The following is a 27,942-nucleotide window of genomic DNA, read 5'->3' as shown; positions in this document are numbered from 1 at the left end:
AACAATGGCACTGCCTCTGGGGTTTGTCCTGGGAACTGTGCCATTTAATATTCTTATTAATTATTTGGGGGGAGAAGGTAAGCTATAAGGAGAGATGCTTTTGGTCGAAATATACTGAAGATAAATCGTAGGGAAGGGATATAAAAGAACTTTTGGCTGGATTTAGGTATATCATGAAGGCAACAAAGGTTGAAGTACAATGCCAAGGCCATACAGAAGAGGCAAACTAATGGAATTCTTTCCCATTTAAGCTTTCGGTCACTAAATACACAGGTTAGGCAGACTACATAAAAAGGGGGACCCAATAATCTCAGCTCTGGACAGTCCAAAGCCAAGACCATAGGATATGAGATACTGTAAGATATTATAAGATACATAAGATACTATAAGATACATACTGCTTTTCTAAGCATTAGAAAAAAAATCAAGGACGAAAAATAAGGCTATCATCTAAAATGTTTATAAAGAATTCTGTTCAGAATACCGTATCTATTGTGAGTCTAGTGATAGCTATTCCTTCTTTCTCCAAGCAGAAATTTTCTGCTTTCTCTAACTCCTAATAGAACAATTTTGGGCACATTTCTTGAGATTTTTCACACTGATTTGTACTATAAAAGCAAGTACAAATTCCTTGAGATCAAGCCCCTGCCTTTATAGCCTGCACTTCTGCCAGAATGAAGAGTTCAAACAAATGGATGTTAAAGGCAATATAATACAGCAGTTAAGAATATGGGCTCTGTAGCTTTGGACTGTCCAAGGTTAAATCCTGGTTCTGCCATTAACTAACTTAGAGATCTTAGCAAGTTTCTGATCTGTGTGTCTCTGTTTTACCACCTGTAAAATCTGCATAATAATAAATAGGATTATTCTGGGGATTAAATGATATAATAAGAGTAACGGGCTTGGAACGGAATCTGGCATGTAGACAAGTATTTAATAAATATCAGTTGTGGTCCTCATGCTGGGTTTTCCTTAATCAGTAACAGATTTCTGGGGTACCTGGATGGCTCAGTGGGTTAAGCCTCTGCCCAGCTCAGGTGATGATCTGAGGGTTCTGGGATAGAGCCCCATATTGGGCACTTGCTCAGCAGGAACCCTGCTTCCCCCTCTCTCTGCCTACTTGTGATCTCTCTCTATCATGTAAATAAATAAAATCTTAAAAAAAAAAAAGATTTCTTCTAGATCTAAGTCTTTCACAATTAGGTAAAATGCAGAACACCCAGTTAAATTTCAATTTCAGATAAACAACAAATAGTTTTTAAGCTTTTTTTTTTTTTTTTTTTTTTTTTTTTTAGTGATGTCCACACCCGATGTGGGGCTTGAACTCAAGACCCTGAGATTAAGAGTCACATGATCGTCCAACTGAGCCAGCCAGGTGCCCCAACATGCATTTTTTAAATAAACAATGTCCCAAATATTGCCTGGGAGGAGAAAACTGGTAGAGGCAGCAGCATCTGGTAGAACAAGAACCTTAGTTTGCTTTTTTAAGGAAAAAGTCTCTTAATCTTAACAGACATTCCTTCCTCTTTTAAAGAACAACTTCTTTACCAATTTTAAGAGAAGCCCTCCTTCCCACACAGTTACACTTCTTAACATCCATAGTAATTTGAAGAAAAATGCTTTTAAACTAGATAAAGGAGGATACTCTTCCTATATATTTCCTACTGCCCGCAGGGCACTCTGCCCATCTGTTGACAGAACCAAGGCTTAAGAGGAGAGCAGCTGGGTGCTGCCCAAGTCCTGATAAACAAACCACTTTGAACTCAGTCTATATATAGGTCCCCTTTCCACCCAACCTGAACTAAACAGAACAAACCATTAGAAAGTATTAGTTTTAACAAATTTGCCTTGAATACCTACAATGGTTTAAAAAAGGCAGGGGCAAAATTCCACATGTCAGCAGGGGTTTATTTGGATTACATTAGTATTGGTGGTTTGAACATGCTAAAGAGAGTTTCCAAGCAGGGGTGGGCTCTGTGAGGATAGATTTGCATGTCTGTAAACTGGCAGGTTTCTACAGAGACCAGAACCTATTAGGCATGTATTAGGCTGGAAGTATTTACCATCTCGTCTTAAAAAACCAGCATACCATGTGTTCATTATAAACAGATCTTCTTTTACAAAAAGCGATCACATTTGTGCTTTCAATTCTAATGGCCAGTACTCCAAGAAGAGCAAGCTGGCGGGAAGCAATCTTACCCCTCAGTACTGATTTGAGGTTGAGCTTGGCTTGGCGGTGCAGGTCCTCTACACAGGGTGGTCTTGTGGTGGGAAGGAACACATTCTCCTGCTGGTGCCATGGAGCAGTGTAGTGGACTGTCCATCGACTCTCCTCATCGAGGTTGGAAACCGCTGTAGAAAGAAAGGCAGTGTGAATTCTGGTGTCAAAGTAAGCTTTAGTGGCTCCAAATATTTTCCATCAAGATGGGTTCTTGGTGCCTAACACATCCATGGGGTAAGGGCCAAAAAAGAGGAAATGGGGCAAATTCTGCATAAGGTTTAACTAGGCTCTAGGGGCTCTTCACAGTGTTTTGTCTCTTGAAGGAAAAGCTGAAACTGCCCATCATCCCCCACAACGTTTTGACAGAATTATTTCTTCAGTTACTTGCTTCCCAGCATTTTAGACCCTCCCCTGACTCCAAAATCAGAAAACAATTAAGAAAACTGATAGAGACCTCCAATTCCTACTTAACTCTGCCACAATGAGTATTTATTATCCAACTGTACACTGCCTTTGTAACAGTAAATGTTAGATTGCCAAGACAGAAACAAATTTCCTACCAAGAGGCACAGACCAAATGTTTCTTCTCTAAAGCACTACTTTAAAACATCATTGTAATAAACTCAACTTTTTTTTAAAAAATTAAGCATAAACATGCAGTGAAATATATTTAAATAGCATGTCCAATAGAAGTAGAAATCAATTTGTGCTACAAACTTTCTCTGTTTCCTGCTTTCATGGAATACTTTTTTCCCAAAGAATGTTGTTATATTAAAAAAAATTTTTTTTAATTCCAACGCAATTGACCTCCCCACCATAACCCAGTTCAATTGAGTTTTCCCAGTACAAAAGAGTACATCAGAGGGGAAACAACAGGTAATCATGAGAGTATCCTAAATCTTCGAAATAATTTTCCTTGATCCCCCTAGGGCTTGTGATCTCTGTGTCTACTTTGTTTTTGTTCCTGAAACACAGACAGAGTTCGGGATACCAGTGGAGCCCACCATGAAGCTGCAGCACCAAATACATGCATCAACAGTTTTTAACCCTTTCTGCATATCTGCTGCTGTAAGTCAGATGTAGGGAGAGACTACGCCAATTTTAGAGGAAAACCCTGTGCTGAAGCATTTCCTGGGAGTGACACATAAAACCAGCAGATCCTAGAATTGTGAGCCAGGGGCAAGTCTTTCCTGACTCTGACCTAGGCTACAGAGTGCACACTGAGCATATACATTTGTACAACACAGTATGTCCCTGGAAACAAGACCATAAACAGATTCTCAAAATAAAATGAATAAATATGCATCAACTATTGAACCTTTCTATTCTAATGTATTTCAAATTCACTTACAGTACCCAACAGCACAGCATTAGAGCTGTTACAAAGACCAAATGAACCAATATATGTAAAGCATGATTGTGGCAGGAGTGAAATTCATCTACCGTAACAGAGACCCTGACTTTAGACCTGTACCAACGGGAACGTGGCCTTTCTTTGCACTCCTGGGAACCTGAGTCACAGGTTAGCACTCCCCCATAACCCATTAACCCATCAACCCATCTTTTCTACAGCTACTAAATTCTGTAAGCCTCATCTCTCAAATCATCCCACCTCCATAAACTGCTAAATGGGAAAATAAACATTGCGAACTAGACATCAAACTAAAAACAGAAACGTCTGTGTGCTTTCTGCTTTTAACGTTTGACAAAAGCATGTAAATTAGGCACCTGGTAGTTCATGTAACCTCTTGTTGAAAAATTGTTCTGCGTGCTGCATGTAATTACCAATCTTAATACATAAAATCCACAAAGACTGAATGTGGCCCTTATTTACGTGCCTGAGAATCTCCCATAGGACAAAACTCATCCTATGTCCTTCAAACAGCAGCCACAGTTAATTGCAATGTTTCCTGCTGATGTGCATTTATTTGGAAGACTGAATTACCACACTTCATGGTTGAAAACTATAGAAAAGTGAAACTTCCTATTTGCCAATTACAAATCAAATCCAAGTAATGATACTTGCGTCTGTGCAGTCCCGCCACTGGCCCCACTGTACAGCTACCAACTGGCTCCCATGAAAGAACAGTTGTCTCTTCTCGGAGCATCTCACTCTTGCCAGGGCAGATTTTAATCAGTCCATCCAAAGACAGCCTCCCACCGAGGGAGCCGCAGAAAATGAGCTGAGAGCGCTGTTCTTTGTTGCTTCCTCCAAGGTCTCTTTTACCAAAGCTCATACCCATCCACATTAATCTAGTTTAAATCACTGGCCCAAAAGCTCAACTAAACTAAGCCAACAGCTATGTTAAAACAAAACCACGTATTTGTAATATTTACACTCTGCGGAGAAAGGAGAAGCACCTGGATCAAAGACATGTAAACCAAGGGTCAGTACACAATGAAGCCATGCCACAAACGCTGTGTACTTCACAGGAACTGATCAGTCTAGACAGTTTGTCCTGGAGCTATGAAATATGTAACAGAGGGTTCCGGGAAGTTTTAGAGGATCATCCCCATCAAAAATACATGATACATCACACACAGCCTCCCTGCACAGTAAGCCAAAGAATTAAAAAAACATATATCAAGGCAGACATAAGGTAAATACAAGCCCCCCCATTTTTTTTTCAAAGGGATTCTTTTGAGAAGCACGAAGTGAATTCACCTAAAATTCCAACCATAAAGAAATAAGACATGCTAAAATCACATAATTCTGCCTTAGAGTTATGAAAGTCAGAGGTATTTGAACAATTTAGTAGAGAATGGAGTTTAACTTGTGCTAATTATGTTTTCACATACCAATTCCATCACTCAAGAAGATGAGGTAGTACAAAACACACACACACATACACACACACACACACACGGGGGGGGGGAGAAATTACTTACTTTTTTTCTTAAAAAGTTTAATTAAAGACTTGATCTTTGCATTAATGAAGGCCACCATTTCCAGGATGTGTACATAGGGCTTAGAAATTTAAATCACATTAAAAGCTCAGCCCATCAGGCAGGTGGTAAGCTGTATCCTTCTGCTCCAGATTCTAACTTTTTTCCGCCAGTCTCAAATCCTTAGACATCTGCTGGGGGCTGATATAATGTTGAGGCTGAGTTTATTGTCAGGCAGTTACAAGCCATTAACAGTCCTTGAACCTGAAAAGCTCCTACTGAAACCTAATCTTTAAGGCTGAGAGCCGCAGTGACAACGTGTACAGAAAGAAAGAGAAAGCCAATCACAGTTCTTATTTGCATGATAGCCACATCAGTCTTTCTGCCTCGGTGCTCATTTATTCACTTTCTCTTCAACAGATCCGAAGTTTCTCCTCTCTGAAATCCATGAAAACAGTGCAGATCTTCCTCTATGCAAGTCAAGGTGAAACAAATGTATTCCCCATTTTCGCTAGGCTACTAGGAACATCCAGATCTGTTTACTGGAGCCCAAAAGTCTTACAGCAAGTCTGTTCTGATTCTTTGACTCTCCAGTTAATTCAGGCGTTTGAACTGATTTGGGGGCGGGGGGGGGGCAGAGTCAAACCATTATTTCCCTGACCACGCCCCCACATTCTGCCTCCCACACCAAAGGAAGGTTTACAAGCAGTAAAACTTTTACAACAGAATTTCCACGGAGCTCTAAGTGGTGACTTGGTTGCATTTTCATGCAAATTAGTACCTCCAGTCTTCTCACCCAGTTTTTTATTAGTTTGTTTGTTTTGGATTGGTTTGGTTTTTGCCAGTGACTTAATATCAGCATTACAATTGTACCCTAATGATTTAAATCTGTATTTTAAATTTAATTATCATTCAAGCACCTGGTTTAAAAATCCCACACTCCAGCCTCCTCCCCTCCCCAACCCCTACCCAAGAGGGAGAACAGTAATTCCAAACAAACATTATTTAGGTTTCTCTTGAATATACGGTACTGGGTTCTGGTTCTTTTGTCCATTTGCAATTAACCTCCAAGAACTGGGGGGGGGGCAAAGTGAAAGGGAGGTTTCAGAAATAATAATACTCAGGCTGGCACTAGGAAAATAACTTCCAGGGTAAAGGGACTGGAACAAAAAGGAAAGGAATACAGACTGGAGAATACTAAGAAAACGGATCAAGGGAAAGAATGATGCTCACACCTCTGCCCCGTTCCACTTCCCGGCAGAACAGCTTTGGAGACATGCTAGACAACCTCTGGTTTCACAGCTTAGGGCCAGACTTATAAATGAATGGAAAAATGTAATAATCCACTAATTCAAAACATTTCATTTATAACAAAAGCTCTTAGTCAAAGAAGAAAATTTATATAAGGGGCTCCCTCTAGGGAAAGCTCTGGAATGATTCCTCCTCAAATGCTCCCCCCTCCCTTAATCTTATTTTTTGAACAACAGCAAAAGCAAAGCAAACAAACAAACAAAAAAATACACACATATTATTGTCTCACCATCCACATTATCGGATTTCCAATTTGTGCTCTTTCATCCTGTACATAGTTTTACTTAAAAGTAATTACATGGCCAGATGGCAAACAAGAAACGACTCAAATGAGAAATGACTCCAAAGTTAAATTATATAGCTGCCTTAAATTAGCAAGCGAAATTCCCCCTAGGAAAACAGATTTATAAGCAAGAGTGACTTCACTCTGCTTCAAGAGCCGCGTCTCAGCCTTACTGCCAGAGAGACAAGTAGTAGCGGGCGAGCTTCTAGACAAAAGCTCCCGGATTCACAACCCCCAAGGTTCGGAGGTTCAATGTCACTTGACATACATGGGGTTGGAAACAGCCTGCAGCTTTTCATGTATGCAACGGCGGCATCCACACATTCAGTCCAAAGGTAATGAACAAGCACATTCTTGGTACCATGCATCTCGGGTACCTTACCTCCAGGACATCCCTGCCCTCACGGGGCTTGTATGATTTCACAGTAAAGGACAACTGCACGGCGTGTGGTAAGTGATTGGACAGAGGAAAAGGCTGAGAAGAATAATAAAAGATGGTAGGACTAGGGAAGCAAGCCAGACGGCAATGTTAAATAAGAGCCAGGGTAGACCTCATTGAAAAGACGAAATGTTAGTACAAACCTTAAGGAGGAGATGGCAATAAAACAAAAATCTACAGTGAATCCACTGGTTCTTTTAAAGAGGGGATATGATCACTGGGTAGTGGGGAAGAGGTAGCGGGTGGAGAGGGTTGGTGGGGGAGGGAGGGAAGACCCTTCTAGTCCACTAGGAAGTAGGAAGTCAGAGGTGTGCTCCAAGCAAATGAACTGCAGTAGGAGTCACAAGGGGAGGAATTTCCTTCCTCACTTGGTATTAAGTCTGATAGTAAGTGGCCGTAGCTGCGTCCAGATGACAGCACTACGTGGTTGCACACCAGTCAGTGGTCAGGCTGGGAGTAGGGAGCAGGCTTCCATGCTGGCCTCCAGGCCACATCGTCCTCTAGGCATCATTCCATGCTGCCCCCGCCCCAAGTCCAGATCTTCAGATACTAGCCAAATAAATTAGGGTATTTACCACATCATGACACATCAGGTTATGTTTTGAAAGAGCTTATTACTTATAAAGATTTCCCCAATAATTTCATCATCTCTTACTTTATAGCCTGCGTATCAGCATGAGAACAGGCTTATAATTTGCACTGTCTTGGTGTCATAGTTTATTTAAGAGCCAGGTTTTTTATGGAAGTGTCTAGTATTTTTTTAATACCTCCATTTATACATTCAACAGAAAATAAATAAATCCATGGTACCTCCTCTTCCAACTTTAGCTCTAAAAATAGCAGAGGGGGGAAAAGTTTAAATATCCCAGGCATGGGAAAAAAATTTTTTTTAGAGATTTTATTTATTCATTTGAGAGAGAGAGCAAGCAACAGAGGGAGCACAACCACGGGGAAAGGCAGAGGAGAGGGAGAAGTAGACTCCCTCCTGAGCTGGGAGCCCCATTGTGAGGTTCCATCCCAGGACCTAGAGATCATGACCTGAGCTGAAGACAGATGCTTAACCATCTGACCCAGGTGCCCAGGGGCCCTAACATGGTAAATTTGACAGTATAGGGTAGGTTGGAGTGAAGAGCCCAATGCTGGAACCATCCCACCCAGGATACTAGTCACTTACTACAGGAGGAACCCTCTATACCTTGGTTTTCTCATCTGTAAAACGGAGAAAATAAAAGTATTTACATGGCAAGGTTATTATGAGAACTTAAGTCCCTAGAACAGTATCTGATATGTGATAAGCATATATATTCATCCCATAGATGAGTAAAATCTTAAGACATAGCTAAGCAGTCCTCAGCTTGATGAAGGGTCAATCATGCTTTCACAGAAGGGGAGTCAACTTCACAGACCTCGGTCTGCTGACTTGTCTCACCTCCATGAAAGACTGCTCTAAAACTATCACTCCCAGGTACGATACACTATCTCTTCTAATGCCTAAAACTCGATTCACTTACAAAAAATTCCCAGCGGTCACCAGTGCACCTCTAGTACCAATGGTCTTCCATCTCCTCTTCTAATTATCTTTAATTATATACCACAGATGACCCAGTTCTTGAGCTTTTCATCAACACTGTGTATAACACTTGCTCCTTCCCTACATCTCACTGTTCCTTCTCTGGGTTCTAACAAACTCCTTTTTTTTTTTTTTTAAGATCTTATTTATTTATTTGACAGAGAGAGAGAGAGATCACAAGTAGGCAAAGAGGCAGAGGGAAGCAGGTTCCCGCTGAGCGGAAAGCCCAATGGAGGGCTCGATCCCAAGACCCTGAGATCATGACCTGAGCCGAAGGCAGCCGCTTAACCCGCTGAGCCACCCAGGTGCCCCTAGTTCTAACAAACACTTAACAAGCTTCAAAGGGCCTGTCCTGAAACATTTGTCAGGCGCTGTTTACTTAGTCCCTCTTCAAACCTTAATGCTTTTACTGGAGAAAGGGCAGGAGTCAGCAAATTAAGGCCCTTTGGCCAAAATAGCTGACCCCTTTTTAAATAGTTGAAAAAAAAATTAAAGGATAATATTTCACGATGTGAAAATTCTATGAAATTTCAGTTCTGGTATCCAACAATGAAGTTGTAATGGAACACTACCACCCCATTAGTTTATCTATTGCCTATGGCTGCTCTCAGGCTGCATTCAACACCGACTGTATGGCCTGTAAAACTGAAGCTATTTTCTATCTGGACCTTTAGGGAAAAAGACTGATGATCCATAGATTATGCTACTGCCTTTAAATACTCTGCTCAATCTTCCTCTCACACTATTATCTTTCATTTGTCTATCCTCCAGATCCATATTGCTAATTCTACTTAAATTTCACATTATCTCATGCTGAACATCTAATTTAAGCTAATCTGCTCCCCCCTCCCCGAACCCTACCTGGTTATCAAGAACTTCCTCATTTCTATAAGGACTATTACAGTCAATTTTTCAATGAACCAGACAGGTAGATTTCATCTTCAGTCAAAATGAGAAAACTGACATCTAGAAGCTAATGCAATGTAGGAGCTAAGATGAGAATCTGGGTGTCCTGCTTTCTCTTTCATTAGCACATATTAAAAGCTGGGAAAAGAGATCTTTAGTTAGTATATTCAAGTCAATGTACCTGATAAAAAAAGTCCTTATTAAACTCATAAATAATAAAAATATTTGAGAATCACTGTTCTTTAAAAATACTGCCAAATGTTATACAGAAAAATATGCTCTCATCACTTGAACAATCCTGGTGGCTTATCCTCCTTGAGAATTCTATTATCACTACTACTGCATAAATATGTGCATCCTTGTAACGTTCCAACATTTCTGCTTAGTCTTTCAGTGAAAGGAAATCTTATTTCTGACCACCATTTAAAATTTTTTTCCTAGGAATCATCTGATTATTTCTACAGTGATCGGATTACTTTCCAGGAGTAGGTATACAACATACTAGCAAAGAGTTATTGAAATATTTTGCAAAGTAATACATAGTCTAAAAATTTTACCTGTAACTATGCATTTGCATTGAACCACTCAGAAATTTTACATAGAGAACTTATTAACTGCCCCGCGTTCCACAACCGACATCCGGGTTAAAAGTAAATCAAACTTGGTTCCTGACCTTAGGAAGGTCAGAGTCCAATGGAGCAACACACCCTAAAGAGATAAGAATAATAAAGTAGTGAAGGAGCACAGGGAGAGAGATAAGACTATGACGTTAATGGAAAAGACTGCAAAGGGCACCCAGCGCATTTGGAGTACAGTGGAAGAGGGAACTCTCAGATACAACAGTCCTGGTCACACGGAGGTTCCAGATAAGCTTATAGGAGGGTGATGTGGGGAAAGGCGGCTAGGGAGGTGGAGAGAGGCAGGGCCAGACCCCAAAGGACCTTTCTTCCCATAAGGGGGTGGGTTTTCATTGGTGGGCCAGGGAGTCACTGATGGAGTTGAAAAGGGAAAGCTCTAAGGCCAGTGTCGCGTCTCAAAGTGATCACTAGTGCCAGTGAGCAGTGGGTGAGAAAGCACTGGGCCAGGGGCAGACAGAGAAGCTGGGCTCTGGTGGAGCGATGTGTGCCCGAGGCGAGGAGGCCCAAATCAGTGCTCACTCGGGGCCATTTTTCTACAACTACCTTGGTCTCACCACCCTGTATCTAAGTCTGTAACTTCAGGAACCATTATACACTTAAGGTATAAAAATTTAAAATTTAAAATTAAGCCCTGGCTGTTTAATAAATGACTCTGTGAACACCCACATCTTCGTCTCAAGTACAGCCTTAAAATACAACCTCATTACTTCTACTAAGGACAAAAGATATGTTTAAACCTGGGAGTTTCTTAGGAACAGTGCTAAGTCTCTCAGCGCTCACAGAAAGGCTTCTAGCCCCCTTGAATTCTTCCCCCATGGCCCCATCTCCACTTAGACAAAAGTTCAGGCTCTCCTCTGTGCATTCGGTGAGTTTGTGGCATTAAGCCTTTATGTTGAATACAAAAAACTTTAATAAACGTTGTTAAACAGTACTTACTAAAGAGGAACATTTTCAAATACTGTCCACAAGAGTTATAGGCAGGTGTGACACCATGTAGTATATACATTTTGAATCACAAAAATTTAAATCCTTGATCAAATGAAAATGGGGTAAATAATCAGTAAAGTTCATCGTGGTTTCCTAAGTTGGAAGAGAGTTAAGGGAAAGAAAAAATGAGATATAATGGAGTACTGGTCAGGGCAATATACCAGAAGATAATTTTAAGCTCCTCTCAAAGGAATTTTACCTGTTTAAAGCATGAGAGTTCTTAGCCTCACCTTATCTATAAACAGGACTTTTACTGACTGTTGATTCGTTTTAGGCTACTTTTAAAAATCAAGCTTAACATCTGAAATAAGACTGTACATGACTAAGTTAATTTAGGTATCCTTGTTATCTTTACACATGGTTAGAATACTTGAAATACAATTTTTAAATCCACAGACACACCCAAGCATTCTTGTACTTCTTAGACCCTGAACACTGGAAAACATCATAGCAGAAAGCATCCAATACAAGGCCCCTGGGCCTATAAAATAAAGTGTACATTTAATAGTAAGAGATTTTAGAAATATTTAGGGATGCCTGGGTGGCTCAGCCAGGTAAGCAACTGCCTTCAGCTCAGGTCATGATCTCAAGGTCCTGGAACAGAACCCCACATTGGCTCCCTGCTCTGCAGGGAGTCTGCTTCTCCCTCTGCCTGCTGTTCCCCTGCTTGTTCTCTCTGTCAAATAAATAAATAAATAAAATCTTTAAAAAGAGAGAAATATTTAAAAATTAACAAACAACATAATCTACTTAAACATTCATAGTAATGCTTTAGTAATAAACTTATAGATAGCTTAGTCCTATCCTCCCGTTTATTAAGAAACAAAGTCTTCCCACAACTCTAACTTCTGGAGGCAAGAATTGTGCTTCTTGTTTCTATAAACACTTTTCACACTGAGGGCAATTAAGTATGATCTGTAGTTTTTATCTATCAAAATAACAATTATTACTTAATTTGCAAAGCAAATAACAGCAGATTAATTGATAACAATCAATAAATGTGTAAATAAAAGAGTAACTTTAAAAAATAGGGCTGTCAGATAAAATACAGGATGCTGAGACATAAAATTGAGTTTCGGGGAGATATAATTTCCTGATTAAAGGACTTTAAAAAAAATCTACAGTTGACACAATTATAATTTATGATATTAAAAAAACAGCTGTAAGGATTTAACACAGAGATAAAAAATATACTTTATATTATTCAAGACAAACTGAATTGACTACAAGTTCTGGCTAGTAGGTATTTATTTGATTAGAAACAACCCAAAAAGGTGAATTGGTTACATGTGACTAAAGGATCTCTCTCTCTTATTTTTTCACATCAGGCATTTTTCTCCAAATTTCTACTAATCCTCTCTCAACAGTCTAAGATCTTATGAATTCAAAACTTCTTTGATTCACTTGTCAATTTTATGTTCCATTACTGCAGAGCTGTCATATAAGAGGAATATTAGAGCAACTGCACAGTGAAAGGACCAGTCTGCCATCCCCGTAATCCAGCAGATACTAATAGGACAAGTAATACATGTGGCCCCTGATGTGGCAAAAATACCAAGGAGAAGCATCACCTACAGTAAAATCAGGTTAAACACTGCTGACTGAATTTTTCCAGTTTACAGGGAATACAAGAGCTAGAGGAAAAAAGGAAAACCATCAAACTAAAAGTGGAACATTTTGCTGGCCTCTCTGGTAAATCAAATAATAACAATAACAAAGCAACAATAGTAATAATAAGGAATATGCCAGATTAAAGGAGATTTGAGGGCCATCACAATGAGGTCCATATCCTGGATAGGATACTAGTTTTAGATAAACCAGCTATAAAAGAAAGGCCATTTACAGACAAGTGGGGAAATTTCAGTTCATCCCAGGTGTGATTTTGATCTTGTGCTTTCTACGGTTGCCCAAAGAGGTTACACACACACACACACACACACACACACACACACACACATTTACAAGGCAATGTTGTAGAAATACTTTCCCGGAATAAAAACATGTGTCTGATGATAAACACTCATGAAGAACTACATTAATTGCTCCTTGAGTTATGTTATTTCATGAAGGCATGTTAAAAATCCCCAGTGTTCTAGAACTTCAGTGGTACAATGATCTTTTTTTCCTTCTGCTTCTGAATTAATCTTTAATGATGAATCATATGGCATATTGAAAACAAGACTGATGGAAATCTCTCCATCAATAGGGAGTGGCTGGTGTAGAAAGGGAAACCCCAGTGAAGGGAGGTGGCTGGTGTAGAAAGGGAAACCTTAGGAGATGATAATGTATCAGTTCTTTAGAAGGAACCTGATCTGGCATCCACTTGACCAGTAAATTCTGATGCTAGAAAATACCCTTTACTCTGCATGTGTTGAAGCTAAAGGCTTCTGCGGTGGATCCTAGTTAATAATTTAGTCTAAAACCATTGCTACCATCTGCTCAGCCAATTTTAAAACGGTTTAGTCAAGCCACAATATTCATGTGACAAATGCTGAACAAATGAAAGGCGAGGCAGACAGAAAACATGCTATGAAAAAAAGAAACCCCAATCAAAAGTCCAAAACACAAAGGGAGTCCTGCTGACACAGCCTGTGAAATTCAGTCCTGCCTGCAGGGCTGGAAGGAAGCAATGTCTAATGCAGGGCATGGGACAATCTGGAGACTGGAGATGCAGGGCACGGGGTGGGACTGATGGTGGAGAGCTCTGTGAAGGGAACGGGCCGTGAGGCTGGAAGTCCCATGAGCGGGGATATGGCAAGGGCAAGTTGAAAAAGGGAGATATCCTATTTTCCTAGATAGAGCTGAAGACGGTCCCAAAGAGCATCCCATCCACTCCTTTTTATTTTACAAACTAAGCAACCTGCAGCACATCACGCAGCTATCCAGCACACACACTAACCCCCGATCTTGGGCTCCTGAGCTGCCTCTGCCTTCAATGGGAAAAGCTGGTGGGGCAGGGCTGCAAATGTCCACACTCATTTCTGCCTCTATGCCACTGCACCTGTCAGTCTTCCACCTGAAATGCTCAATGCCTGACTTAGCCTGACTTGGCATGCCCCTGTTTCTTTTTCTTTTTTTTTTTAAGATTTTATTTATTTATTTGACAGACAGAGATCACAAGCAGGCAGAGAGGCAGACAGAGAGATGAGGAAGCAGGCTCCCCACTGAGCAGAGAGCCCGATGCCAGGCTCCATGCGGGGCTCGATGCGGCTCGATCCCAGGACTCTGGGATCCTGACCTGAGCGGAAGGCAGAGGCTTTAACCCACTGAGCCACCCAGGCGCCCCCCCCCGTTTGTTTTTCAAATGACACTTCAAATGTTAACCTTAAGAGGCATTCCTTGACAGAGCTTTAGTAACTCTTTATTTCAAAAATATAGGCCATTTTGCTTCAAGGAAAACTTCCTCAAAAGGGAAATATGTCTGTCTCACAGAGAACGAATAATTTTATTAACTGTAAGTCTCTTAGGCTTGTACCAATTATTCATGAAATGTTGTATAGCTCTAATCTGTCTACCCACATTAGTACTGATTCATCTAATTCATTCTACTCAGCCTACATTAGGAATATAAAGGCTCATTCAGGAGAGAACTAATGTATATGAGTAGAGCTACATACCAATTAGTTCAATTCTCAACTTAACTCACTTCACCTTTCCTAATTCAATCATTCAAAACACAGAATGCATATTAGGGGTCTATCACATCTTAGAGACTAATTTTCTTTGCTATTTAAATTTACCATAATTATATCCTTTTATAATAAAAATAACTTAAAGGGAAATGAACCTTAAATTTGAAAAGAAAAAAAAATCAATTTCAACCTTTCTTTTAAAATCTTCAGGGAAGAAAGAGAAAAAACCTCATTGTAGAATGAAAAGCCAAATTACAGTGTGATGATCTAAGAGATCTAATTTAAGAGTCATGTGATTAGCTAAAGTGCTTTATACTCTGGGCTCTCTTGTACTTTTTAAAATTGGACAAAGGGGACATCCTAATGAAGACTCCATGGGGGGGAGGGTTCGGGGGTGGCTGACGAAATAAAGTAGAAGGTCGCCCCCTGCAGGGGGACTGGTAGCCAGTGAAACATTCGCTCAGGAAAATGATCTTGGCTACTTACTGTCTCTTGATGGAAGAGCTTGGGAGAAATGCCTCTGATTTAACAGGTCTCAAAAGTGTTCCCATCTCCCTCCAACGCAGGAAGACCCACACTCCATGATCTCTGTGAATTTTCATAAACTGCCTAGCATCTGCAACCAAGTGTGGATTAAGGAAGCGTCCGTGAATGATGCGAAACATTTCTGATTCTATCAGGGGACAGCTACATTTAACCGAAAAACAGTGAAGAAAAAAGAGGTCCACATCACTTTACAAACAAAACATACACTCTTGCCAAACAGAAATCCAAACAAGAGTGTTTCCATGTAGAGAGACAAGGATTCTGAAGCCAGATTGTCCATAAGAAAGAAAAATACTTTCTTTAAAATGACCGAAGGAAAAGCATATTTATCACTGCTTAAATTAGTTACAATTAATGATCAGTATGTATAAAGATTTAGAGAAAAGAATCATTTGGACTCTATTTTCTAAGCAGTGGAACCATCTCAGGAACTGTTCCGTTTTTCTTTCCTCTACTTCCTATGACTGCTTATATTGTTTCACATATGGTTAAGATGAGCGCTACAATTAATAAACTGGTGTGACCAACTGCTTTTGTCAAGAGGCCAGCTGGTCCACATGCAAAATGATAATCAGACAAATTAAGATAGACTGCTCTGGCTTGCTGAGGAACTGACAGCAACATTAAATATCTAACTGTATTTGGTTTTCTAGCAACGGTAAAGGTTGACCTAGGCAAGGACAACATTTATCTCATTAGGGTTGGTTTAAAAAAAAATTACAGTGTCCTCAACTACTGGATAGACAGCAGCAGAATTCTTCAAACGGAGAAAGCCTAGCTCGGTATGACGCAGGAGGGCTAGGAAGGATCGGTAATTATGCTGGAGGTGTCACAGCGGGAGCAAAGGAAGGTCAGCCAGGCATAAAATGATATTCAGAATGAGTCTAGGGAGTACAGAACTTTCATTAAAGTCAAGCAAAGCCTTTTTTGACACGAATAAACCCTCTAAGCTCAACGTTTCATGTTATTTCACTGGTTTTTCTTGTCAATTGCGAGAGATAAGGATAATTTTAAGGAGCAAACAACAAATGAGAGCAAGAGACAAAACATCAGTTATTACAGAGGGACATATATTCAGTGTCTCTAAATTCTAGTAACCTACTGTTTCTAAAGCCAGGAGTTCCCAGGGCAGGTTTCTGTCCCAAGACAGCGGAAGTGCACCCCACCCTCGGGACCTGATGGCAGTACAATTAGGGCACAGCTGGACGGAAGGGAGGCGTGTTGATTGCAGAGCCCACATAATTAGGCCCACACAGAATCTGAGAAAAATCAAATGGTAATCAAAACAAGAATGCTGATGCTAGGTAATGGCTGGCCACTGACTTTGTTAAAATGATATGCTTAGCTCCTCCCCTTCAGTATCAGCAAGGCTGGAAACAGCAGAAAAAAAATCATGGAATTCTTCACATCGTAGCAGATACAATCAAAATAGGAAGGACTGAGATTCGCAGTTTTTCTCATGCATTCCAACAGGAGCTTCAACATGCAGTCAAAAGTAGCAAGCTTGGAACCATAAAGACAGGCACAGAGAGTTTGCAGTTCTATACAGTGTTTACCTACTCAATTTATTTAATTACTTATTGTTTTTTTTCACTAAGGAAAAAAGGCAGAAGGGAGTAGAAAGCACCATAAAAATCTGACTGATGATAATAAAGACATGCAATGTTTTCCTGAACCAGAGTAAAAAGAAAAGTAAGATTTCTGGGGAGAAAATAATGCAGGGAGGTTCTTATAATGCCAAATAATTTCCCCCAAACCTCTATCACATTGTACAGCAGCTCTCAGAAGACTCAGCTCAACCCATTTTTATTCCCTTATCTGAAACACCCATCTCTTTGTGCATAGCAGTCCATATAAATCATTCTGTGATAAAACACGTTTAAACAGGGCTGCCACAATCAATTTTCATTAGCGAACCATATTTAAGACCAAGTAAACATTTCGGCTCTCAAAGGCAGTCCTAAAGCACCCGCACTGTTCTCTGATTGTCTCGATGTTCATGCACAACGGGATGAAATGCAATTATTCTACTATAACTGCTTTCTGAAGAGAAATACTCACCAACTGCACCCCACTGGATAAAGGAATCAGCCACAGACTCTGGAGGCTAGATCACATTCGTTATCAAAATAAAGCCCAGAGCATCTACCCCGGAGCATCTACCAAGGGCTTGTGCCTGCAGGGCATCCCACGTTGAAATAGGATAAAATTCACTTGGTCACACAGTAACCCCCACCCTCCTCTTGTCAATACAATCACACCTAACCATCTAAAATAACACTATAATCTGAACTTTCTAGCTTCACTTACATTGTGTTTAACGCCACCACTCTCCCTTGCCCCCTCCCCAAACAGCCTCTTCTTTCTGCAGCTGCTGAATGCCACAAATAGCTTCTTGTATAATTTGACTTAGAATGCACCCCAAACTAGACATGTTGAATGGCAACGTGAATGCTTCATTCAGAGAGAAATAAAATGTGTAGCATGCCCTAAAAACATCACAGTGGTAAAGGGGATCATTTGAGAGTCTGGGGGCAGAGGGCTCCTTTCACGGGTAGCTTGCAAATTCCTCTCAGGTCGATGCAAAAGGCAAGAGAAGGGTTTCAGGAGATTCCCACACTGATCAAAGGAGGACTAGCTAATTCCACTGGGTTTCCCTAAAGTTGCCTCCATTCTCCACACACATTTATTTTTCTTCCTACTCTCCTAATAAAATGTACTTACTCTAACTCTATTCATGCTCTAGCATGAATGATCCATTCTTAGGTTAATTTTTGAAACTGTTTGACTTAATGTTTTGTGTATTCCACACGTGGCAAGCCCCCCCACCCCGATATTTTTGTAGGGCCAGAGCCAAATCCAAGTATTTGTTTTGCAAAGTCAGCTACCCCCCAATTTGATACAACATGACAACACATAACATTCCTGGGAACCTTCAGAAAAATGGGATAATCATCCATCTTTATGAATCGTGAAGGAGGGAGAGAGCTGGTTGAATTCAAAAGCACCTGTCCTTGGGACACCTGGGTGGTTCAGTGGGTTAAAGCCTCTGCCTTCGGCTCAGGTCATGATCCCAGGGTCCTGGGACTGAGCCCCACATCAGGCTCTCTGCTCCGCGGTGAGCCTGCTTCCTCCTCTCTCTCTGCCTGCCTCTCTGCCTAGTTATGATTTCTCCCTGTCAAATAAATAAAATATTAAAAAAAAAAAAGCACCTCTCCTTCAACGCCACAAAAGTCTAACCTCAGTGAAAACTTCCCCTAGGAAATGGCTGGCAAATAATGAAATAAAAATTCCCACACGGATGATGATGACTTTCACTTCACAAATGTAAATTGCTTTTTGAAAAGCTCCCCTGTGTGTCTAAATTGGAATTTATTTTCCTGAATACCAAGTATATTGGCAACCAAAGTAAGGAGTTAAAGGAAAAACTCTTTCGTAGCGAGGGAAAAAATGGGAGCCAGAAGGACCAGTGAATTACCTTTAACCCCCTCTCTTCCCATCATCCTCTGGGTCTCAGATTAACTGACAATCTCTTCAGGAAAGCAAACCCTTCCTGACCCTCTGACTCCATTGACACTGCCTATTATTCACTCTCATCAAGACCTGTACTTTCCTTACAGCACTACTACCTATTTTGGTATAGTTCTTTGTTTGGTGACTCTATGTCCAACAAGACACATGATCTGGACCACAGAACAGAGGCCATGGCTCTCTGGATCCACAAGGTCTAGGGGCTGAGCGCCAGATCTGAAACACAATAGGCATGCAATAATTATTTTATTAAAGGAATAAATTATAGGAGGAAAGGTTTAAACAAAATGAGCGCTAGAGAATTTAGCTTTATTATATTATATTAGAAAATAATTAAGGTTAAAGCATCACAGTATTGGTAGACAGCTTTTAGTTAGACACGAAAGTACATTTCAAAAAAGTCATTTCAGGGGCACCTGAGTGGCTCAGAGGGTTAAGCCTCTGCCTTCGGCTCAGGTCATGGTCCCAGGGTCCTGCGATCGAGCCCCGCATCGGGCTCTCCCCTCAGTGAGGAGCCTGCTTCTCCCTCTCTCTCTCTCTGCCTGCTGCTCTGCCTACTTGTGATTTCGCTGTCAAATAAATAAATAAAATCTTTTTAAAAAAAGTAATTTCATTCATTTCCAGCCTTGACTTATTAAGTACACTACACACCAAGCACAACACTAGGCACTGAAGACCCAAAGATGAAGACAACCTTCTCTTATAAACTCCTCCTTGACCATTTTGCCTCCCATGCCTTCTCTCCAGAAGAGTCATTATCTGCTTCTTTGTGGCTTATCCCTCCATAATTGAACTTTATCTCCCTGAGGACAGGAACTGGGCTGTCATTGGCTTTGGAGATGCTAGTAAGTCTGCTAACTGAAGAGCAAAATGAGTGAATGAACAACCTATTCCTTGTCTGTTAGGAACTCCATTGGATGGAAGACTGATGCAATCAAATGTTAATAAGACTCATTTTTAAATAGAGGGTGCCCTCTAATGGGAACTAGAAGGAAACAGTATCAGAGGAAACGACAGCAGGTGATGTGTGATGCATGAATAAGAATCTGCTAGATGGAGAAGGATATGAAACACATTCCAACTAAACCAAAGAGCAAGAGCAGAGGCACAGTGAAGAGAGCGAGTTGTCTGTGTTGGGAATACTGAGTTACATGTATAATGGATGGTGTACATTGCCTTCAAAGCCCCAGACCACCTTGCAGGGTGCACAGCCTGTGAATATCTAGAAGCTGAAAACCACATTTCCCCATCTCCCTGACACCTGGTTTGCAAAGCCGGTACACCTGGTGGATCTCACGGAGGACCTGAGACCACACTCTTGCTGATTTGGCGATTTCTGCTAGTAAGTCTGGTTGCTGAAGCATCTCAGTAGGACCAATAATTGAGTCTCAGTGTTCAAGCCCTACGAAGGGAGCCCTTGGTAAGCCAGTTCTGAAATGGCGTCTTGGGAGTCATTCCTAGGAGTTCAGCTTGGACTTGTTTCCCCAGGCTTTTCTAATGATTGTGTAAGTACCACACACCCTGTGTTAGATCCCCTTCTGCTTACACTGGTGTCTGCAGTTGGACCTGCCTGAGACAATCTGCTGGCCCACTGGGATGACCAAGTGGGATTCGCAAGGGTGGCAGTGGGAGATACAACTGGAAAAGTGAGTCAGGAGCAGTTGTGAGGAACCTTGCCTATCAAGTCAAAGAGGTTAGACCTCAATCAGTTATGGGCAAACATCAAGGGTTTTTATGCAAGACGGAGGTCTGTGTTTAAAAGAATTGTAGAGACAAAGGAAAAGTGAACTGAAAAGTTAGGCAAATTCTATAAATCCAAGGTGAACTAATGTTGATGAAAGAAGGAATGGGGGTAAATAATCTGTCTTCCTTATGTTCATGATTTACTCCATGCCTAACCTTTGGCTGTGTCCTAGCACTTCCTGTCTCTCTGAAATGCTTTACCTATTCCAACTGGAACACCAACAGTCCAGGGGTAGGATGTGGCCACGCACTGACTTGGGTTAGCGTCTAGCCTTACCAGTTTCTCTTTCGATTTCATGATGTCGGGCAATTTTGAGTGAATACTGTAGCTCCTGATTATTTTTTACTTAGACAAACTGATTTTCTTCTAAGAGTGGGATTTGCATAAATGATATGGTCATGATCAAAACCCATAACTGAAAAATAACATATTCTCTGTATTTATTTTTAAAATGCTGACTTTTCCCCAATCTTAGTTACAAACAGCTGAAGTATTTACATAAATTTTGATAAAGAACGCCCAACAACATCTAACCACTATCAGTATTTAGGGAAAGAATATCAGGTAATGGAAACAAGATAGACAACGCCTTGTCAAGTGGCTATGAAGCCAATGTCAGAACACTTAGTTGGAAACAAAAGAATCTACTCACTATATTAAGGAAAACGGATTTATTAAGGATATTAAGGAGCTTTCAGAATCTCCAGGAGGGCCAGAGGTTAAGTTGACATGCCACATGGCCAAGACTGTCACAGTGAAACACTGCTGTTGCTGCCACCTGCTGTTATCACTGATCATGTGCAAGTCTGGATCCTAAGTGTCCACAGAAGTCAATGTCAGAAGAGCACGAGGCTGGTAGTGAGCTAGGCGTACAAGTAGATCTAAAAACCCTATATACCTACACACTGCAACCAAATTCAGTACTGCTTGACAGAGCCTTGATCACATACCTGCACTCTAGCTGCAAGGGAGTCTGGGAATAAAGGCATTTGCTTAGCTACCCTGATAGGAAAAGGAGTCAGGCCAGGAAGGTGTGAGCTGGGAGTTGGGCGAGCCAATGACAGAACCTGCTGCAGGATTTCTAGCCAAGTTATTTTTTTTTTAAATATTTTATTTATTTATTTGACAGAGAGAGACCAGCAAGAGAGGGAACACAAGCAGGGGGAGTGGGAGACGGAGAAGCAGGCTTTCTGCTGAGCAGAGAGCCTGATGCGGGGCTCAATCCCAGGATCCTGGGATCATGACCTGAGCTGAAGGCAGATGCCCAACCGACTGAGCCACCCAGGTGCTCCTGGTCAAGTTATTCAGGAAGAAAAATCGCTAATATAGTCCAAAACCAATTTGGATTTGTAGTCGCTTAGATCAGTTTTGATTCAAATCCAGAAGAATGTTTATTTACATCAGAATTCCCTGAATCAAAAGCTGAGACGGAGACTTCTTTCACTCAGATTGTGTTGGTAGTCCCAAGAACTCAACAAGTAGTATTCAACACTGTCACTTGTTGAGTAGAAAAACTCAACACAGTCCAGGATTGGTTTCTTCCTGTGGGCTCCCTTTCGTAAGAACATTAAAAAAAAAAATTATAGTTTGTTTGTTTGTTTGAAGACCTGTCTGGGGCACCTGGGTGGCTCAGTGGGTTGAGCCTCTGCCTTTGGCTCAGGTCATGGTCTCAGGGTCCTGGGATCAAGACCCACATCGGGCTCTCTGCTCAGCAGGGAGCCTGCTTCCCTCGTCTCTCTGCCTGCCTCTCTGCCCGCTTGTGATCTCTCTCACTCTGTCTGTCAAATAAATAAATAAAATCTTTAAAGAAAAAAAAAAAGACCTGTTCAAATTCATGTCATGCAAGAAAAATAATGGCAATACGGGTGAGGATGTAAGATTCACAGCAATGCTTTTAAGGAAACTAGAATACTCCATGGGTTGTTGAAATATGACTTTACAAATTAAAAGAGCAAACTTGGGCGCCTGGGTGGCTCAGTTGGTTGGGCGACTGTCTTGGGCTCAGGTCACAATCCTGGATTCCTGGGATCGTCCCACCTCGGGTTCCTTGCTCAGTAGGGAGTCTGTTTCTCCCTTTGACCTCTCCCCTTTCATGCTTGTTCTCTCTCATTCTCTCTCTTAAATAAATAAATAAATCTTTAAAAGAGCAAACTCAATGAAATCACTTTTCCAACTACCTTATGTACTTAAAATTGGAAAAAAAAAATAATAGAAATTTGGCCTTCATTCTCTACTACGTATGAATTCTTATGGAAAAGACTACGCATAATCTAAGCAATGACATAGTAACTTCAATACGTACACTTCTAAAATGCTGCTGAAGAAACTGAATTAAAAAAAATTAAAAATAAGTAAAAATTCAAATACACTGTAAAAAAAACAAGGAAGTAAAATTAAAAACAAAATGCCCCTGAAGAATAAAGCACTCTACAGGTAAGCACCTGTTGAGAAAATATAACTTTTCTGGGCAGAACTGTACAAATAAACCTTCTCTGAATGAGGCAGAATAAAAATGCTTTACCATGTATTTAGTAATATCTTCAATAGCATTTTTTCACAGTATAATCTGTGGCACTAATTTAATAGAAAGCAAATCAAAAGAAATTCTCTTCTGCTACTCAATTTTTCTTTTAATAAAATGAAGACCTTCAACTTTTATCAAGAAACAATGGCAATCAAATGGGATTTCTATGTATCTCATAACTTGCAAATATTTACTTCTTCATAAACACTCAGGCATTATAATAAAAGCATGAAATATTAATGTTCCTATCCAGTGTTTTTTTTTTTAAATCAGAGAGCTATCATCTCAGATGGAGAAAGTAATTTGCTCCCATCTCAATACATAAATAATTTAATTTTGCAAGGCTAATATGACATTTGTAAAAGATGTCATTCCTATTGTCCACGACACAGAGACCCCCAACAGAAAATCAGTAGGGGAGCATGGGAAAATTCTGTAAGCAATCTTTGGAAACAAGCACAGTGTCTGCTTGTTTGTTGTTCTCTGTGGTAGTTTTTCCTTCTGCTTCAGAAAGGACACTCCTCCTCACACAGCTAGTGATTTCTAACCAGCTCACAGGAGAAAGATCCAGAACACACTGGCAGTATTTCCTATTCCCCTCATTTCAGGAAATCAGATAGGGCTGATTAGCAATGCTTTTCTTCACATTTATATTGCTGAAATGTTCTATCTTTAAAAACAAACAACATTCAGAGCCATGTGTGTCTATGCCAGAGCCTGAGTGAAAAGTTGGCCATTTCCACCTTGCGTTCAACTTTCTGCAACACATACACAAACTTCAATCGGATCTCCTTGACCACTATGTGGAGAACGGATTGTGTATGGGCAAGTAGAAATAGGAAATTATTGTTATGAACTCTGCAAGAAATGATGGCAGCCTGAACTAGTGTTGGGAAAAGAGAAATGGTAGATTCAAAATAGATTTTGGAGGTGGAACAGGAAGATTAGAAAGATGCGGGATGGAGAGAAAGGCAGGATCAGAGAGAACTCCACTTTTTCCCGGAAGGTACCTGAGTGGAGGCCACTGATGCCATTTGCGGAGAAGGGGAGAACCCAGGAGGAGGAACCGTTGTAGGGAGAAGGAACCCAGACATCATACATGAGAGTGGTCTATTGGACACGCAAGCGGAAATCTCACATAGGCAGTTGCATGAAGCTCAGAAGAGAGGCCAGGACTGGAGATTAAAAACAACTTGGAAATGAGCACACAGAACGTATACTTAAAGCCACTGACTGCAAGCACTTAGGGTAAGAAGGCAGGCATACAAGAGAACAGAAGATTGAACCCCATGGTTCTTCCTTAGAAAAAGAGGAGGAAGGTGCTCTAGAGAAGCCACAAGTGGCAGAAGAAGTAGTTCCTTGAAATGAAGAGAGGAAATACTTGTGAGGAGGGAAAACACAGTAGCCAGCTTTCCAGAAAATGCTAATAAGGCCAAGAGAGAGATCTGCGCATCACATCTGGCTGTGCGGGTGCTTCCGTATACCTGAGGAGAATGTACAGTGCAGCGGGGGGCCAGACACCCAGATTCGGACGTACGGAAAAGTGAAGAAGAGGTAGGGGAGCGGCAAGGTCAGACACGGGCCACGTGATTGATTACTAAGGTTTGCTATCAAGATGGAAAAACATGTGAGCACTGAAGGATATGTGAGGTCACGTAATTTCAAAAACTGAAATAAGTCTTTGTAATTTCCCTTTTCAAAAAATGTTCGGTTTTTCCTCAAGATCCCTTAATTTGTTTCTGAGTCCACAAGCCACCACAGAGCCTTTTTTAGATTCACATTACGAAAAACAGGATTCAACTATCTGGGTTAATGAATGACAATAATCTTCAGGCAGAAAGGCTGGGAATTATTTTCTGAATTAATGAGTTTCATTAATCAAAAAAAGAAAGGGCCTCCATCCCTCCTCCTCCCATCCCTGTACCTTTTTGTGACCTCTCTGTACAACACTGGCAGACATCATCTTTCCACCAACTAACAATGGCTGGATTCAAGTTCCAAACATTCTTGAGAAGACTCACTCATTTGGGCAGAAGGTACCCATCAAGGCCATTAAGAAAAGTCCACCCACAAAGTCTTACAGTTCACTCAGCATTTTTAATCTATTTATGATGAAAAAATTAAGGTGGTGGTGGGGGCAGCAGATTAATGAGAATTTTTTAAGATAAGAGAGCTGAAGCAAATAGCTAGGAACAGAAGACAGTGGACTGAGAGAGGAATTCTTGATTGGTTAACCAATCTGGAATCAAGAATATGAAGTACTATTACAGAGAAGTAATTGACAGTGTGTAATCTCCAAGGACGTAAGAATGGAAAGCTTAAACCCGTGTCTATGCTGTAGGTCCAGCCTGGTGCCAAATGGCAAGATGGTTCTTATATGTTAAAAGCACAGTATAGTCTTTAGGGAAACAAAAGAAAAATAGTGGCTAGAAGGAAACGGTGCTTCCTCTGAGCTGAGCATTTCATGCACAATATCTCATTTAACTCACATCACAGCCCTAGGGCATTGGAGCTTGAATTTTCACCATTTTTCAAGTTGAGGAAATGGTGGCTCAGTAAGAAGCTAGGTAATATCCAAAAGCCATAAGCATGCCAAGTGGTGGGGCAAGAATTCAAACCAGGTCTGCGGTGCTGGAGGCTTCCTCCTAGCCACTCACCATGTAATAGGACTCCTGGGAATATATAAGGCAGGAATGAGTACTTAGCAACGCAGACATAGAGCAGAGCCCCACACAGATTCAAAGCAGGAGAAATGAAAAGTCAAATGAAGCCCAGACTTTAAGTAAACTTTTTATTGGACACAGAAAAGTGCACAAAATACCTGTGTGGCACCAAGTGAGTGCCTGCTCATGTCACCAGTACCTGGATCAAGATGGAGATGATGACCAGCTCCCAGAGCTCTGTTCATGGCCTTCCAGTCACCCCTGCCATCCCCAAAAGGTGACTACTGCCCTGACACAGTCACCAGAGGTTAGTTTTGCCTGGTTTTGGATTTTGTATGATTAGAATCATACTTCCGGTGTTTGGCTTCTTTCACTCTACGTTATGTTTGTGAGATTCAACCACGGGATCCACACGGCAAGTCCTGGTTTATTCTTAATGCTGTTTGGTGAAGAGAACAGGAATCCATTGCATGATTCATGCCCATTTGGTTTTTTTCTGGTTTGGGGCTTTTATAAATAGCACAGCTTTGGACATCCTCACAGATGTCATTTGGTGAACAAATTTATACCTTGATGTTGGGCATGTTCCTAAAAGGGGAAGTTGCTGGTTTATAGGGAATGCATACATTCAGCTTCAGCAGATACTGCCAAAAAGTCTTCCAAAAAGGAAAGACTAGCACATTGATTTAATGGTTTTCTTTCCATAGTAAAGGGGCACTCCACTATAAACAGAGCTTTAAAATATTGAAGGGTATCATAAAAATTATCCCAGGGCCATTTTGAAATATTAGAAATAAACTAAAAAGTGAGTCTTTCTGAAAATCATGTGAATGATGGAAGGAAGCCCAGCTTGCCCAACTTCACGTAATAAAAGCTAAAGAGAAGGAAAACTAGTTGAAAGGGTCTTAAAAGGGTCAGTGGACAGCAATGGGGCTGTCCACGAATGATGCAGAAGACAGTAGTCTTTGGCCAAGGATAGCAATTTCCAGGTCTCAACCCTCTGTGTGAGACCTGGAACATCAATGTTTCTGGGCCTTGGGTGTTTCACCACTGAAATGACAGAAGGGTACTAGCTGAGCTCTCACTTCCACTTTGGGCAACATAACGTGATACAGATTGCTAACAGAGAGAATGCTTCTGGCTTGTCAGAAACAGCAAGGCTTCAGTCCTATACAATGCACCCAAAGCTAGAAGATATAAAACCATGGACACACTTTTGCTGCAAAACAAAACAGAGGTTAGCTGGACTGATGCGTGCAGGGGAGTTCTAAGGACAACTTAAGTGTTGGAGCAATGTGTTGGGGGAATCTTATAAGGAAGTCTTTAAGAAAAAAAAAATTTTTTTTTTAAATTTTTTTTAAAATATTGGCCAAAGTGATCCCGGAGGTGGGATTGGGAGAGGGGGAGCGGGCTATGGACATTGGGGAGGGGAGGCGAACCATAAGAGACTATGGACTCTGAAAAACAACCTGAGGGTTTTGAAGGGTCAGGGGTGGGAGGTTGGGGGAACAGGTGGTGGGTGATGGGGAGGGCACGTTTTGCATGGAGCACTGGGTGTTGTGCAAAAAGAATGAATACTGTTACGCTGAAAAAATAAATAAAAAGGGAAAAAAAAAAAAATAAAAATGAATTTTAAAATGTGCTCTCAGTTTCCCAAGTCCTAATGTTAAAACAACATATTTTGCCATACACAGCTCTCAGTTCTCTTCCTTTTTTTTTAAACATTTAATTTACTTATTTATTTGACAGACAGAGATCACAGGTAGGCAGAGAGGCAGGCGGAGAGAGGAGGAAGCAGGGTCCCTGCTGGGATCATGACCTGAGCTGAAGGCAGAGGCTTTAACCCACTGAGCCACCAGACGCCCCAGTTCTCTTTCTTCTTATATAGGACACCTTCCTGCTGTCTTTTTTACCCAGAACACCTATGGCAGATAAAACTCATCCAGTGGGCTTGCCATTTTTCTCCCCATTTTGATTATAAGATTTTTCAATCACTCAAGATTTTCCTCAAGAGCCTGATTTTTATTCTTATTTGTTTAAAAATAAAAACATGTAGGTTTA

The 27,942-nt window shown here is 40.9% G+C and overlaps 1 protein-coding gene across 4 annotated transcripts in view; it reads right to left on the bottom strand.

The window, feature by feature from the left end:
• Positions 1-27,942, bottom strand: part of NHSL1 (NHS like 1) — a 228,541-nt gene that overhangs the window by 62,488 nt on the left and 138,111 nt on the right. For 3 of the 4 annotated variants that reach the window (XM_046004717.1, XM_046004719.1, XM_046004721.1), the window contains exon 2: positions 2,200-2,352. In XM_046004717.1, coding sequence (XP_045860673.1) covers positions 2,200-2,352 — 153 coding nt within the window. Of the gene's footprint in view, positions 1-2,199; positions 2,353-5,110; positions 5,683-27,942 lie in introns of those variants that run through there. The other variant, XM_046004720.1, reaches the window with a different exon arrangement.

This window comes from Meles meles, chromosome 5 (genome assembly GCF_922984935.1).
Source record: "Meles meles chromosome 5, mMelMel3.1 paternal haplotype, whole genome shotgun sequence".
Taxonomy (NCBI): domain Eukaryota; kingdom Metazoa; phylum Chordata; class Mammalia; order Carnivora; family Mustelidae; genus Meles; species Meles meles.
Note: the sequence above shows the minus strand (reverse complement) of the source record. Positions and strands in the feature narration are given on the sequence as shown.